General features: G+C 29.8%; 2 protein-coding genes across 2 annotated transcripts; one reads left to right on the forward strand and one right to left on the reverse strand.

Annotated features, from left to right (window-relative positions):
• The first annotated feature begins 1,895 nt into the window (after positions 1-1,895).
• LOC111686682 lies at positions 1,896-2,880 on the forward strand. Its single transcript, XM_023449046.2, has 2 exons — positions 1,896-2,284; positions 2,340-2,880. The coding sequence occupies exons 1-2, from the start codon at positions 1,960-1,962 to the stop codon at positions 2,771-2,773; spliced, it is 759 nt and encodes a 252-aa protein (XP_023304814.1). The 5' UTR covers positions 1,896-1,959; the 3' UTR covers positions 2,774-2,880.
• Positions 2,789-9,235, reverse strand: LOC111686681 (rhythmically expressed gene 2 protein). Its single transcript, XM_023449045.2, has 3 exons — positions 8,696-9,235; positions 8,548-8,633; positions 2,789-3,472 (listed from the first exon to the last, which is right to left on the reverse strand). The coding sequence occupies exons 1-3, from the start codon at positions 8,854-8,856 to the stop codon at positions 2,907-2,909; spliced, it is 813 nt and encodes a 270-aa protein (XP_023304813.2). The 5' UTR covers positions 8,857-9,235; the 3' UTR covers positions 2,789-2,906.
• Positions 9,236-16,609: the final 7,374 nt, after the last annotated feature.

Below are 16,609 nucleotides of genomic sequence, written 5' to 3' on the forward strand. Positions count from 1 at the left end.
AGATGTTATTATTGCTTTTAACAATAATTTTCTCCATATACACCCTGTAACAATTTTGAAAAAAGCATTCACACATGGAAAAGTTGATAAGCATGTGAAAATAAATTCTACTTACGGAATTGTGCACTTTCAAAGCAGAGGAACTCAGCTTCATTTGAAATTAAAATTAATACCAACTTTTAAATATAAATTTGGAATTCCATATTTTGAAATTGGATGTCTTTTAAACTTTAAAGTCCTTTTACAGGAGCATAAGAGCTGATTATGAAAAACTGAGTACACAGAGCTAATACTAATGGCCCACAGTTTCTGTACGCACGGTTTATAAACAAAAATATTATTTTCACTTCAATTCTTTTAGTTTTTTATCAAATACTAGAAATTCTTGTTTATGTGAAATGCTTTTCTATATAAACACATTACTGTTTTTAAGATTTTCAACGAGTTCTAGAATTCATACGTTCCATTGAACACTAGTTCAACTATAACTGTTGCTGAAAACTTGGTAGAAATCCTTAAGAACACAACAATGTTCCCAAAAAAATTGGTTGTAAAAATAAAAGCGATATAATTATTTCCTTATTTCTTTTCAAAAAACATCAAATATATTTTCTTTATTATAGAAAATTGATTAAGAAATTAAGAAAAGAAGAAAATTTATTATAAAAATTTTAAATTTGTAGAAAATACATAGTAATTTTACTGCTAAATAGTAAGTTTTTCTTAATCGGTTAATTGATTGAAATTATTCGGATTATTCGTTATTTGAAATTTGACAATTTTCATTTATTCGAATGATTAATCGTCAAAAATTAATCGATTAACCGAACGACGATTAATCGTTTGAATACTCTACTATAGACTAGACTATAGAAAATACTATAGACTAGACTATAGAAAAGACTATAGACTAGACTATAGACTAGACTAAGCACCAGACTATAGACTAGACTAAGCACCAGACTATAGACTAGACTATAGATTAGGCTATAGACTAGACTATAGACCACAATAATAGTATTTAGCATTGCTTCATGGTATGTTTACCTGATCAGAGTTGCAGGATATCGAGAGTCCAGCGATCTGACATACCGGATAGAGCAGAGTCTCTTATTACAAGGTCATGTGCCTCCGAATTCTGTTTTTTTTTCGTTTTTTTTTTTTTGCGGCGAGCCGCAGGATCTCGAGAATTCAAAGATCTGACATACCAGAGAGCAGTTTTTTTACAAGGTCATGAGCCTCCGGATTCTGTCGTTTACCATATCCGGTGTACTAGTTCCAGAGGCGCTCAGACTTAAGTACTTTCATGTATGAAAAAGAACACTTCCGTTCGTCTAAAGTAAAGCCCATCCTGGATGTTGTTTCATCCAAGAACATTCAAACTGACTAAACCAGATTGTACCGCCCTTAATAAAGGGAACAGACGCTAGAGAGTAACGTTTATATTGCCAAATCACAGTCCCGGACCGTCACCAAAATGAAAAATGACAGGGGAAACAGTAGATTTGGTGGTCCAACTACCTAAGGGATCAGACACTACCAAATTTAGGTCATGATCGATATGGGTTCATTTAAATTAACTTTTTAACTAAAAAACTTTCAAGAGATAGTATTTGTCTATGGTATTTGTTTTCAAAAAAACATTTCTCTATAAAAAAGAGAATATTTTACCAATTTAAGGAAAAAATTGAGTAAGATAACAATTGTCTGCAAACTTCCAACTGTTGCAAGTACGAACACAAAAAAATTAATGTTTCCGTTACAATTTTTTTAAATCGATAATTAATTATATTTTAATGTTATCGCCTTGCCAATGAGTATTTAATACAAATTAGTATTGCCAACTTTTACGCATTTTACAAGCAAAACAAAAACACATGTTTTTGACAGTTAACAACAAAACAATAACACACTGCGAAACTATTTTGTAATAAAAATTTACGTATTTTGTTCGGAAAAATGTTAAATTCTCGATTATTTCGTTTAATACACGATAAAAGATTAAGTGTCCCGGTTTTAAGATGTTTTCATCATGAATTTACCAAGCCGGAACCAGAGAAATCTCCGAAAGAAAAACAGGAAAAACAAAATATTCAAGCGGAAAGTGTGAACAATCAGCAGGAAGATAATGATCTAACAAGAGCTTTAGGACAAAAATACAAAATATTTCGAGAGGAAGAATCTCCTGAGATTTTGGATATATTCGAGGAACGTCAACGCTATCAGACACAAGATGAACCCGACGAAATAGAGGATGATAGTTATGCGGGTTTAAATTTGAAACGTGAGTATTTTGTAGCGAAAAGCCAGAATTTTTAATTATATTTTAATTAATTTAGGCGGCCTTACCGGTGTTTTCGATATAGAAGATTTGGTGGATGTATTGCGCAAAGAAAATGCTGAAGATATATTTGTCTGCTCTGTGCCGAAAGAATTAAAATACATAGATTACATGGTGGTGTGCAGTGGTCGCAGTTATCGTCATATGTTAGCCATGGCTGAGTTTGTGCGAAGAGTTTATAAAATAAAACGCCAAAAAGGTGATATTTTACCTCGTATTGAGGGCGAAAAAAGTCGCGATTGGATGGCCATGGATTTGGGTAATATAGCTTTACATATCTTTTCACCCATCAAAAGAGAATCCTATGACTTGGAATCCCTTTGGGCCATAGGCATTGAGTATGATCGTGAATTCAATAAACCCCAAGATCCCTTGGTGGAGCTGTTCGAAAAACATTCCACCTTATTGGCCGATATAAAACCGCAAAAGTAATTGTTACACAATTAGTAAACTACATACTTGTTATTTTATTTAGTTTTTATTATTAACAATTATTTAAATACATTACAAAAAAAAAAAGAAGGAAACTTAATAATGAACACAAACAATGCTTATTCTTCTTAAACTACCAATATATACAATTATTTGCTAACTTTTTATGGAAATCAAATAGACTAGGAAATACATAGTTCTTATCGATTCTATCTTCACCGTATTTCTTCATTAAATATTGGGCATTACGTTCGTGCACCAAAGCGGCATTCCAACCACAAGCTCTCGCTGCCATATAATCGGTGGTGGGGCCATCACCTATATGCAGACACTGTTCTGGTTTGAGATCCTTAATATCCGCTGCCTTAATGGCCATACCGAATATTTCCTTATTTGGTTTTTCCTCTTTGCAATCGTATGAATTTAAAATGAAATCGAAGTAATGATCAATTTTAAGATTTTTCAATAGAACTACTAGACGTGGATCGAAATTAGCTATGACGCCCATAGCAAAGGGTGGCTGACGATTGGGTGATTCCTTCATACCCAGCTGCTGTTGCATGCGCAAGTAATTGAGTAAATCAATGCTGCCATTACAGTGTTCCCAACACGAGGTCGATTTGTATAAGTCCAACAAGTGATTGGTGAAGTTATCGATTTTTTCATCTGGAATTTTGGCGCCACATTCATCAAAGGTATCTGAAAGTAGGTGACAGATAAGTATAATTTTAAAATAGATTTTTGATCCAACTGTAGACTATATATAATAGACGAGACTATATAAGCTATAGAATAGACTAGAATTGACTAGACTTGACTAGACTTGACTAGACTTGACTTGACTAGACTTGACTAGACTTGACTAGACTTGACTAGACTTGACTAGACTTGACTAGACTTGACTAGACTTGACTAGACTTGACTAGACTTGACTAGACTTGACTAGACTTGACTAGACTTGACTAGACTTGACTAGACTTGACTAGACTTGACTAGACTTGACTAGACTTGACTAGACTTGACTAGACTTGACTAGACTTGACTAGACTTGACTAGACTTGACTAGACTTGACTAGACTTGACTAGACTTGACTAGACTTGACTAGACTTGACTAGACTTGACTAGACTTGACTAGACTTGACTAGACTTGACTAGACTTGACTAGACTTGACTAGACTTGACAAGACTTGACTAGACTTGACTAGACTTGACTAGACTTGACTAGACTTGACTAGACTTGACTAGACTTGACTAGACTTGACTAGACTTGACTAGACTTGACTAGACTTGACTAGACTTGACTAGACTTGACTAGACTTGACTAGACTTGACTAGACTTGACTAGACTTGACTAGACTTGACTAGACTTGACTAGACTTGACTAGACTTGACTAGACTTGACTAGACTTGACTAGACTTGACTAGACTTGACTAGACTTGACTAGACTTGACTAGACTTGACTAGACTGACTAGACTTGACTAGACTTGACTAGACTTGACTAGACTTGACTAGACTTGACTAGACTTGACTAGACTTGACTAGACTTGACTAGACTTGACTAGACTTGACTAGACTTGACTAGACTTGACTAGACTTGACTAGACTTGACTAGACTTGACTAGACTTGACTAGACTTGACTAGACTTGACTAGACTTGACTAGACTTGACTAGACTTGACTAGACTTGACTAGACTTGACTAGACTTGACTAGACTTGACTAGACTTGACTAGACTTGACTAGACTTGACTAGACTTGACTAGACTTGACTAGACTTGACTAGACTTGACTAGACTTGACTAGACTTGACTAGACTTGACTAGACTTGACTAGACTTGACTAGACTTGACTAGACTTGACTAGACTTGACTAGACTTGACTAGACTTGACTAGACTTGACTAGACTTGACTAGACTTGACTAGACTTGACTAGACTTGACTAGACTTGACTAGACTTGACTAGACTTGACTAGACTTGACTAGACTTGACTAGACTTGACTAGACTTGACTAGACTTGACTAGACTTAACTAGACTTGACTAGACTTGACTAGACTTGACTAGACTAGACTTGACTAGACTTGACTAGACTTGACTAGTCTTGACTAGACTTGACTAGACTTGACTAGACTTGACTAGACTTGACTAGACTTGACTATACTTGACTAGACTTGACTAGACTTGACTAGACTTGACTAGACTTGACTTGACTTGACTAGACTTGACTAGACTTGACTAGACTTGACTAGACTTAACTAGACTTGACTAGACTTGACTAGACTTGACTAGACTAGACTAGACTAGACTAGACTAGACTATAGACTAGACTTTAATCTAGACTATAGACTAGACTATAGACTAGACTATAGACTAGACTATAGACTAGACTATAGACTAGACTATAGACTAGAATATAGACTAGACTATAGACTAGACTATAGACTAGACTATAGTCTAGTCTAGACTAGACAATAGAATAGACTATAGACTAGATAATAGACTAGACTATAGACTAGACTATAGACTAGACTATAGACTAGACTATAGACTAGACTATAGACTAGACTATGGACTATACTATAGACTAGACTTTAGACTAGACTATAGACTAGACTATAGACTAGACTATAGACTAGACTATAGACTAGACTATAGACTAGACTATAGACTAGACTATAGACTAGACTATAGACTAGACTATAGACTAGACTATAGACTAGACTATAGACTAGACTATAGACTAGACTATAGACTAGACTATAGACTAGACTATAGACTAGACTATAGACTAGACTATAGACTAGACTATAGACTAGACTATAGACTAGACTGTAGACTAGACTATAGATATGTTTGCATAATTATAAGACCATCTTGTCAGACATTAGATCTATTTATAGTTACTATAAAAAAGTCTTTTCGTAACGTTAAGTTCTTTCAAATCTTTTGTTTACTAACCGAAATTTTAATCTAATAAACTCTAAACAATCACATTAAGAAATCTTATCAGTTATATTTATACATACTATACATATTATTTTACTATATCTCTACAATATTGGCGCATGTTGGGACAGACGACAAAATTATCACACATTATTTGAAAAATCTTTAGGGGATAATTTAAAATAAAACAATAAAAACAATCAGTAATTTATGGTAATGGAATAATTTAGTTGATTCATGTTTTAAAAAAATAAAAGAGATGATTAAATAAATATGTTATACCATGTTACAACTATGAATTGTTAAATGTTAAAAGATAATTTATTGAAACAATTGATGATTTTAGAAATTCTAACATAAATCGGTTAATATTAAAATATCTATAACTCCAGAACAATTTGGAAGTTTTAATTGTATGAAGAGTACAACAAATTCGTTAATAAAGAATATTATTTTTGTTCTTATCATAATAAGCATGTAGATTATCTATTGCAAATTATCTAACTGGGCCAAAACAAAACAAAACATTTAATTTTATTTATGAATTTGTTCTACGTTTTGTTTACAAATTTTTTATTGAACTTGAACTTTGGAAAAGGAAGAGTCGACACGTACGACACTTAATTGTTATAGAGTTATTTTTGAAAGGAAAATTTCGAATTTTCCATATAAATTTTTCATTTTCGATGAATGCCATAGAATAGAATGTTCGACAAATTCTTTTTTTTCCATTATTTTTAATTTTCGATAAATTCTCTATCATTAACAAAATTTTCTATAAATTCCTAATTTTATAAAATCTTCCATAAATTATATTTTATATTTAGAAAATGTCGGATAATGTTTGAAAATTTTCTCATTTTTCAAGAAATCCTCACTTTTTGGAAAATTTTTAATAAAATCTTTTTTTAAGAGAATTTTTCATAAAATCTAATTATCGATAAATTTTCACTTTATAGAGAATTTTCGATAAACTTTTACTTTTTACAGAATTTTTGAAAAATTCTTACTTCTTCGAGAATTTTCGTAAAATTCTGACTTTTAAGAGAATTTTCGATAAATTCTCACTTTTTAGAGAATTTTCGATAAATTCACAGTTTTTAGAGAATTTTCTATAATTTCATAGTTTTTTTTAAAGAATTTTCTATAAATTCTCAGTTTTTAGAGAATTTTCTATAAATTCTTAGTATTTAGAGAATTTTTTTTACAAATTTTTAGTTTTAAGAGAATTTTAGATAAATTCACACTTTAGTGAATTTTCGATACATTCACACCTTTTAGAGAATTTTCGATAAATTCACACCTTTTTGAGAATTTTCGATAATTTCACACTTTTTAGAGCATTTTCGATAAATACACACTTTTTAAAAAATTTTCGATAAACAAACTTTTTAGAGTTTTAATAAATTCGAATTTTCGATAAAATCTACCTTTATAAACCCTTTTCGATAAACACTTACTTTTAAAAGAATTTTTAACAAATTCTTACTTTTTAGAGAATTTTCGATAATCTCAAACTTTTTAGAGAATTTGCAATAAATTCTAAGATTTTAGAGAATTTTCCATAAATTCTCAGTTTTTAGAGAATTTTTTTATAATTTCTCAGTTTTTTTTAGAGAATTTTCTACAAATTCTCAGTTTTTAGAGATGTTCTATAAATTCTTAGTTTTTAGAGAATTTTTTATAAATTTTCAGTTTTAAGAGAATTTTAGATAAATTCACACTTTTTAGAGAATTTTCGATAAATTCACACTTTTTAGAGAATTTTCGATAAATTCACACCTTTTAGAGAATTTTCGATAATTTCACACTTTTTAGAAAAATTCCACAGTGTTTAGGAAAGTTTCAATAAATTCTCAGTTTTTAGAGAATTTTCGATAAATTTACACTTTTTAGAGAATTTTCGATAAATTCACACTTTTTAAAAATGTTCGATAAACTAACTTTTTAGAGTTTCAATAAATTTAAATTTCAATAATTTCGAATTTTCGATAAAATCTAACTTTATAGAGAAATTTCGATAAACTCTCACTTTTTACAGAATTTTTGAAAAATTCTTACTTTTAGGAGAATTTTCGAATAATCTTCACTTTTAAGAGAATTTTCGATAAATTCTTAGATTTTAGAGAATTTTCGATAAATTCACACTTTTTAAAGAATTTTCGCTAAATTCACACTTTTTAGAGAATTTTCGATATATTTACACTTTTAAGAGAATTTTTGATAAATAATTCGATAAATTCTAACTTTTTAAAGAATTTCGATAAATTTTTTCTGAATTTTCGATAATAATTTAATTTAATAATGTCTCACTTTTATAATTTTTTTTTGTAAAAATATTTTCAATAATTTCTTAAATTTTAAAAAAAATTTTCAATATTTTACAAAAAAAGAAAAAAAAACAAATAATTTAAAATTTATATTCGCTATGTATGGTAAAAAATTTGACCTTCTATTTTGCTAGTTAATGATCCACACGCGAATTTAATCATGATTTCAAAACACATTTGTCCAATAAATTCACACACAAATTTCTTTAAGTGTAAGTGTGCTATTTTCTTTCAATTAAGAAAAATGATCAATTGTTAAAAGTATTATTAAGTATACATATTCAGAATTATGAACTTTGACCCTTAAAGGAGAACACACGCGAGTTTATATTAACTTTCAACAATTAACACAAATTTTCTGCAAGCGTAAATGCACTAATTTTATTTAATTTAGGATATTTTTCAATTATTTTACTTTAAAACACAAATCTTTGTTTAAAAAATCTCTTTTTTTGTCTTAATTAATGTTTTTGATTTCACACTCATTGCACACTTACGTGATATTAACTCACGCCACCATTGCTGCCAATCCATTAAAGCTGAGGTTCTACCAAAATTTGGATATAAACGATTCATTTTGTGCCTGAGATTAAATTTATATCGAGATTATAATATTCTCTTAAAGGAAATTATAAAAATACACACCAATTGGATTTGAAACTTTTAGCCAAATCATCATTATCGCATAGAACCCCAAAAAGAGCTCCAATTTCTCCATACTGTTTACCGGGACTGGTGCGAAATTTCAGCAAGGTATTGGTGACATCAAAGGTTATTAAACGTAAACGTGCTAAACTGCTGGTCATATTTATTTAAGTTAATTTTCAATTTACTAAAAAATTATTGGTTTTCAATTAAAAAAAAAACTTCAATTTTATTTCTTTGCGTTTCCAGTTAAGTAGTAGTTGTGTTTAGTGGGGTTGCTTCGTTCAACAGCTCCCAATAACTGATTGACTAGATGGTTAGACAGACTAAAGCTCTCTGTGCTACTGAATGAAGTACTCGATCGTATAACAATAACAAACTTTTTTTTATAACACAAAAATATAAATACTTGTTCGTACAACAATCTAAATTAGTTTATTTCAAATAAATAAAAATAAAACTCAACTCAACTGAAAACGAAACTGAAACTGTTTGATATTTTTGCTACTTTCTTTCTAGTCGTTCGTCTGTCCGTCCCAACATCGGTCTATCAGTAGGTCTATCTGTCTTTTCTTTAATCTTCTCTCATGTTCTATACTTTATATTACTTTAAATCTTGTTGTTGTTATTGTTGGCATTACTGGTTGTGTGATAAGCCGACTTTTGTGCCCCCTCTGTCTCTATATTATTTCGATTTAATATTGGAACGAACGTCATTTAATTCTGATATTTCATACACATGTTTTTGAAGAGTAGGGGGATTGCTATGGATGGAAGTATGCTGAAGATGATTTCGTATTCATTCGTCGTGTCAAATTATGGGAGACGTGCATTATTGAGGAAAACAAAATCTGTCCAGTCATACTAGAACATAATAAAACAAATAAACACTAAAATATAACACGATTTAGGCAGACAGTTAAATGCTCTACTTTATCAAAGAGAAATATAAAATATCAAATCAGATGTTTATGGTCTAGAGTAAAGTTCACTCTAGAGTCTAGATTCTAGTCTAGAGTCTAGCTTAGAGTATAGTTTGGAGTATAGTGTAAAGTTAATTCTGCAGTTTTGTCTATAGTCTAGTCTATAGTCTAGTCTATAGTCTAGTCTATAGTCTAGTCTATAGTCTAGTCTATAGTCTAGTTTATAGTCTAGTCTATAGTCTAGTCTAGTCTATAGTCTAGTCTATAGTCTAGTCTATAGTCTAGTCTATAGTCTAGTCTATAGTCTAGTCTATAGTCTAGTCTATAGTCTAGTCTATAGTCTAGTCTATAGTCTAGTCTATGTTCTAGTTAAGAGTATAAGTTATAGTTTATTCTAAAGTCTAAAACTATTATAGATTTCACATTCAATTTTATAGTACTAGTCATTCATTTAATACCAATTCAGCATGTGTAGGGTGCAGTATTAAATAATAATAATAAAAATAAAAAAAGCAATAACAAAAAATTTAAATAAACCGGTCATAAACAAAATGACATTTGCTTATCACTTGAAGAACTTTAATATAAACAAAACAAAAAAATGTAAAAACAATATGAAAATTTACTCCAAAAAGTAGCCAAAAAAAAAATACTTAAGCTGAATACAAAAAATAATATAAAAAACATAATCTTAATAAAACTCGTGAAATAATCAGATTATCCGCCCAATTCAAATACAAAATTATAATTAAACGATCGATCAATTTAAGGTACATTCCCATATTACGAACAAGAGTAAACAAACCTGTCTCGCACTTTAACTACCGCATGTAATTAATGTAGATTTGACTGACTGACAGTGGCGTGACAATAGTTATTAAATTCACCACACTTTGTTTTTAGTTAGATAAATAAAAATAAATAAATACAAAATTATTTAATGAATTCAAAATTTAACTCGTTAGTTATCTAAACGCACACACGGAATTCAATTTAAAATGAAACTTATAAATATTTATAGAAATTTTTATATTTTTGAAAACAAATTATGGTAAATTTAAATTAGTTTGTTGTGTTTTTTTTTTTGTTTCTTTTGAAGAGTTATTTTTAAACATTTATAATAATAATAACAAATTAGTAAAATGTTTGTCATTATTAAAATTATAGCATTTTTGTGTAAATTATTATAACAGTTTATAAATGTGATTTTGATTAATTTGCTTTTATTTTCAATGTTTGTTTAATTAAAAAAGTATTTCTTTGTTTAAAGAATTAATAATTGCCTTCACGCTTTTTCGAATTTTAGTCATTTAAAATAACTTGAATGAAATTGGTATTTGAATTATTAAAAAATTAAATACCTCTTTAATCTAAACTAAGATTTTTTGACTGAACTAGCACCTCTGTCTATAGACTGGAATGCCATAATCTAATCTATATTCTGCATTGCAGTCTAGTTTACTGCATAGACTTTAGAGTAGTTCATATTCAGGATTATGTTGGACAAATATATATTCTAAAGTATTCATTATAGTCTAGTCTATAATCTGAATTTACTGTCTGTACTATGAACTGCTATAATCTATTATATAGTCCGGATTATAGTCTAGCCTATATTCCGCCCGATAGTCGACCTTTTTGTGTGATCAACAGGCTAGTCTATAGTCAAGACTTTCAGTATCTATATGCTGAAATAGAGTGTAGTCTGAACTGTAGCTTAGTCTGATCTAGAGTCTGGACTATAGCCTAGTATGTAGTTTAAACTATTTAAGAATTTGGATTATATTCTAGTCCATAGTCTAGACTATAGTCTAGTCTATAATCTGAACTATAATGTAGACTGTAAACCAGACAACATAATAGTTCAGACTATAGTCTGGACTACAGTCTATTCAACACTATGGACTATGGTCTGATCTATATTCTGGTCTGGTCTACTGTAGTCTGAACTTTAGTCTTGTATAATCTAGAGTATGGGCTGTAGTCTAGACTACAGTCTGGACTTAAGTCTAGACTATAGTCTACTCTACAATCTGGTCTATAGTGTGAGCTATAGTCTAGTCCATAGTCTGATCTATAGTCTAGTATATATGCTGGACTATAGTGTGGTCTATAGCTTAGTTTAATCTAGAATCTCGACTATAGTTTAGTCTATACACTACACTATAGTCTGGACTATACTATACTCAATAGTCTGGACTATAGTCTAGTATGATCTTGAGCCTGGACTTTAGTCTAGTCTTTTGTCTAGCCTGTTGTTTAGATCATATTACAGTCTACAGTTTGCTGTATAGTCTCAACTATAGTCTACTCTACAATCTGGTCTATAGTGTGAGCTATAGTCTAGTCCATAGTCTGATCTATAGTCTAGTCTATATGCTGGACTATAGTGTAGTCTGTAGTTTAGTTTAATCTAGAATCTCGACTATAGTTTAGTCTATACACTACACTATAGTCTAGTCTATAGTCTGGACTATACTCCACTCAATAGTCGGGACTATAGTCTAGTCTGATCTTGAGCCTGGACTTTAGTCTAGTCTTTCGTCTAGCCTGTTGTTTAGACCACAGTCTACAGTTTGATGTATAGTCTGAACTATAGTCTTGTCTATAATATGGCCTATAGTGTGGACTATATTCTAGTTTGTAGCCTGATCTAAAGTTCAGTCTATAGTCTGGCCTATAGTCTACTCAATAGTCCGGACTATAGTCTAGTCTGATCTAGAGCCTGGACTTTAGTATACTCTAATCTGCAATAAGGTGGTTAATAGCCTCTTATAAAATCTAATGTAAAGTTTGAAATAGGTTAGAAACAAGTCTGCGATACTGTCTTGTCCGTAGTCAGAACTATAGTCTAATCAATAATCTGAGCTATAATCTAGATCTACAATGTGGACTATAATAGTCTACAGTCTGGACAATAACGTGGTTTATAATCTGTAATAAAATCTTGTGTAAAGTTTGAAATAGGGTAGATATTGTCTTGTCCGTAGTCTAATCTACAAACTGGACTGTAAACTTTGTTGTGTTTTTCCTTTAAACTAAATCTTGGATTGTTGATATTCAAATTCTTATTGATCTTTGTTTGTTGGGTTATTTGTTTATTTGATCCCTAAGATATGCTACAGATTTTAGATTTATGATCTCTAGACAATAGTTATAGTGTTGCCAGAAGAGATTTTTTTGCAGTTGATCACATATTAAAATAGACGTTTTAATTTAACAATTTTAAACATTTTCTTCAAACTGATTTTCCGCAGAAAGCTTTTTGGGTAATTAATGGAAAATAAGTATTTTTAACATATTACTAAAATTTTACTTAGTTTAAATACAATTTAAATTTTATTAAAATAAATTTTAAAATATTTTTAATTATAATTCCAAACGGAATTCATAAAATCAACAAACAACTGATTTAGAAACATAAATAATATGACATTTCTTAGAATTATGAATGAAAAATTATTCATGTCATAATAAGAAAAATATGTGTATTCAAAAACGTCTCACACTTCCACTAAAATATAAAATTAAAAGGACTTTAAAGTTGGTCAACTTTTGAAAGACATTTTTTATAGAGTGATTAAGTATATTTTATACATTCGTTGAACGTTTTCTGATTTCTAATTTAAAACTAATAAATATAAATAAAAAAAAAAAATTAAGCAACACAAAATCATATGAACAAGAATTCTTGTATGTTGGGATGAGAATGATGTTTTCACAATATTTTTATGTTTTTTTGTGTGTAAGGAATTTTTTTATGCAGAGATCTTTAAAGATATCGTGTATTTTTGTCTGGACAAAATTAAACTATTAAATAAATACCAAGAGAAATTTAAATAAGAGGAATCGAGATTTTTAAGCAGGGGATAATGCGAATTTATAGGGCGCTATAGCTATATACAGAGCCCGAAGATTGGTCTATATTATCAAGACTAAAATTTTTTATGATTGCTATAGGTTATAGATTATAATGAGGCATAAAGTTAATATAATAGTTTAGTCTACTGTAAAATCCCTGAATTATTTTCAAATAAATGTACATTTTAAAAAATTTGCTCTTAATCCGGAATAATACTGAGCCTGGAGATTGGTTAATGTTGCCACGACTATAACCTTGTTTTATTTTAATAGGCTAGATTATAGTGGAGCACAAAGTTTGGTCTATAGTTTAGGCTATAAGCGGGTCTACAGTCTGATTTCTTCTCTATATTATTATCAGGTATATTTGATCTTATAGTTCATAATATAGTCTGGTTTCAAATCAGGTCTAGGTTAGTCAATAGGTTGGACCATAGTATTCTCTATAGTTTCGACTATAATCCATTGTATTATATAGACTATAGTACAGGCTATATTTTGATCTATAAGTAGATAAGAGTACATACTATAGTTTTGCACTATATCTAGACTATAGTCCAGACCGTAAACTATGTATATTCTAGTGGACTATCGTTTGTCTACAATCTATAGTATAGATTGTAGAATTTAGAGTATATATTCTATACCCTAAATTATAGTCAGTTCTTAAGTCTTAACTATAGTCTGGCATATTTTATGGTTTATAGTTCAGTTATAGTCCGCACTATTATCGGGACTTTATGCTAGTTTATAGTTTGGTCTATATTGTGGGTTATAATCGTCACTGTTATGTAGACTGTAGTACAGTTTATAGTTTGATCTATTGTCAAGACTACATTCTGTTATATTGTCTATACTATAGTCCAGTCTATTATCTTGTGAACATTCTTTTGGATTGTCTACAGTCTGATCTATAGTCTACATTATTATCTGGATTATAGGTTAGTCTATAGTTTTGTTCTATATTGTTAATTATAATCGTCACTGTTATGTAGACTGTAGTACAGTTTATAAGGGTTCTATAGTTGAAACGAAAAGTCGACTTTTCGACTTTTTGCATTTAGATGAAAGTCGACTTTATCGACTTCGCTTTTAATGCAAAGATGATTTTTCTACTTTTCGACTTTTTCCGACTTTCTTGACCTTTTCCGACTTTTCTGAGTTTTTCCGACTTTTTTTGGAGAATTCAACTTTTTACGACTTTTTTACTATTTTCGACTATTTTTTTACTTTTTTCGAGTTTTTACGACTATTTTAGAGTATTTGACTCTTTTTCCACTTTTTTAAAATTTTCGACTATTTCTGACTTTTTTATACTGTTTTATAATTTTCGACTTTTCGACATTTCGACGTTTTTCGACTGTTTTCGACTTTTTTGACTTTTATTTACAAAGTCGACTTTTTTCATAGACGATAGTCGAGTTCGAAGTCGAGTTTTGACAAAAAGTTGATTGTTCGATTATTCGAAAGTCGATTTATTGAACCAGTCTATAGTTTGATATGTTCTATAGTTTGATCTATTGTCTAGACTATATTCTGCTATATTATCTATTCTATAGTCATCTAGATTGTCTACAGACTGATCTATAGTCCGCTCTATTATCTGGACTTTAAGATAGTCTATAATTTCGTCTATATTGCGAATTATAATCCTCACATATATAGGAATATAGGGCAGTGTATAGTCTGAATTTTATTCTGCTTTATTATTTAGTCTATTGTATGGACTATAGTCCAGTCTGGGCTATAGATATATCTATTGTCTAGACTATAATCTAGTCTAGTTTATAGTCTTGATGAAAGTCAGTTGTCTGGACTATAGTCTGGCCTATCTTATAAACTGTAGCGCTCTATTATATATACTGTTCGCTGCTTTATCAGTGCCTCAGGTGAAATCGAACCTAACACATTAATCACAAACCTACATGAGGTCTCAGCTTGGTTATAGTCTGATATTTAATTTAGTCAGATCTGTAGTTTATATTATGATCTCTAGTCTAGTGCTTAGTTTATAGTCTTTATTGTAATCTAGTCTATAATCTGAACTATATAGGTCTATAGTCTTGTCTATTGTCTGGTTTTTATTCGTAACTTTTGTCTGATCTGTAGTTTGATCTATAGTCTGCTTTGATTAATCTGAATCTTTATTAATACTATAGTCCAGTGTATTATCTAGACTATGGTCTGGACTTTAGAACTATACTCTGTAGCAAACAAACATTAAAATATTATTCAGATCATCCTTCTCTTAAAATCACGTACGAACAAGATATATTTATAAATTTATATTTTAAAGAACAACAAAAACAATATTAGTATTAGAGAAAAAATGAACAAAAAAACAAAATTATTTTGTATATTGACGTGGATCCATCAAGGTGGCGCTGATGTTTTCACATTTTTCTTTTGGCCGTCGTTAAGGGCGTTTTAAAGAGGGGATGACGAATAAAAAAATGTGTGGGCTTTCAAAAATTTATCGTTTTAAAAATAGACATCTACGTAATTTATCATCATATTATATTTTAAAAGAGATGGAGAATTTTATTTTATTTTATTATATTTTTTTTGTTTGGTTTGTTGAAATTAAAGAAAATAAATTTATTAAATTGTGTTGGTAACAGAAACTGAAAATTATGGCTTTTTTCAGCTTTTTAATGTCCCCGAAAAGTTTTGAGACATTTTTTTTTTTTGAAAAGGGGGAATGGTGATGTTTGAAGGGCAGGTAAGGCTACATAACTTGTACAGTTAGATAAGTAAAGGTAATAAATTTAATGTTCTTAATATGGATTAGAGAATTAGTTTCGATGAAAAAGAACAAAAATTTTAAAGGTAGTTTACTTTTTTGAAGGGGGAACTACAAGGTAGTTTTTAATAAATTAACCCATCAACATTTAAATTTATTTTGTTTGTGTGTATATTTTTAAATTTTTTTTTTTAAATTATTAGACACGTTTATTATAAAATATAAAACAATTTTAGAAAATATTTTTTTTTAGATTTTTTATACAATTTTTTTTAAACACATGTTTGTCCTTTTTCTTTATTTATTTAAAGAAATTGATTAAATACCTTTAACGATCTGCCACAATCTTATATGTATTATATTACCAAAAGCAACAAAACTCTGAAG

This window comes from Lucilia cuprina, chromosome 5 (assembly GCF_022045245.1).
Source record: "Lucilia cuprina isolate Lc7/37 chromosome 5, ASM2204524v1, whole genome shotgun sequence".
Taxonomy (NCBI): domain Eukaryota; kingdom Metazoa; phylum Arthropoda; class Insecta; order Diptera; family Calliphoridae; genus Lucilia; species Lucilia cuprina.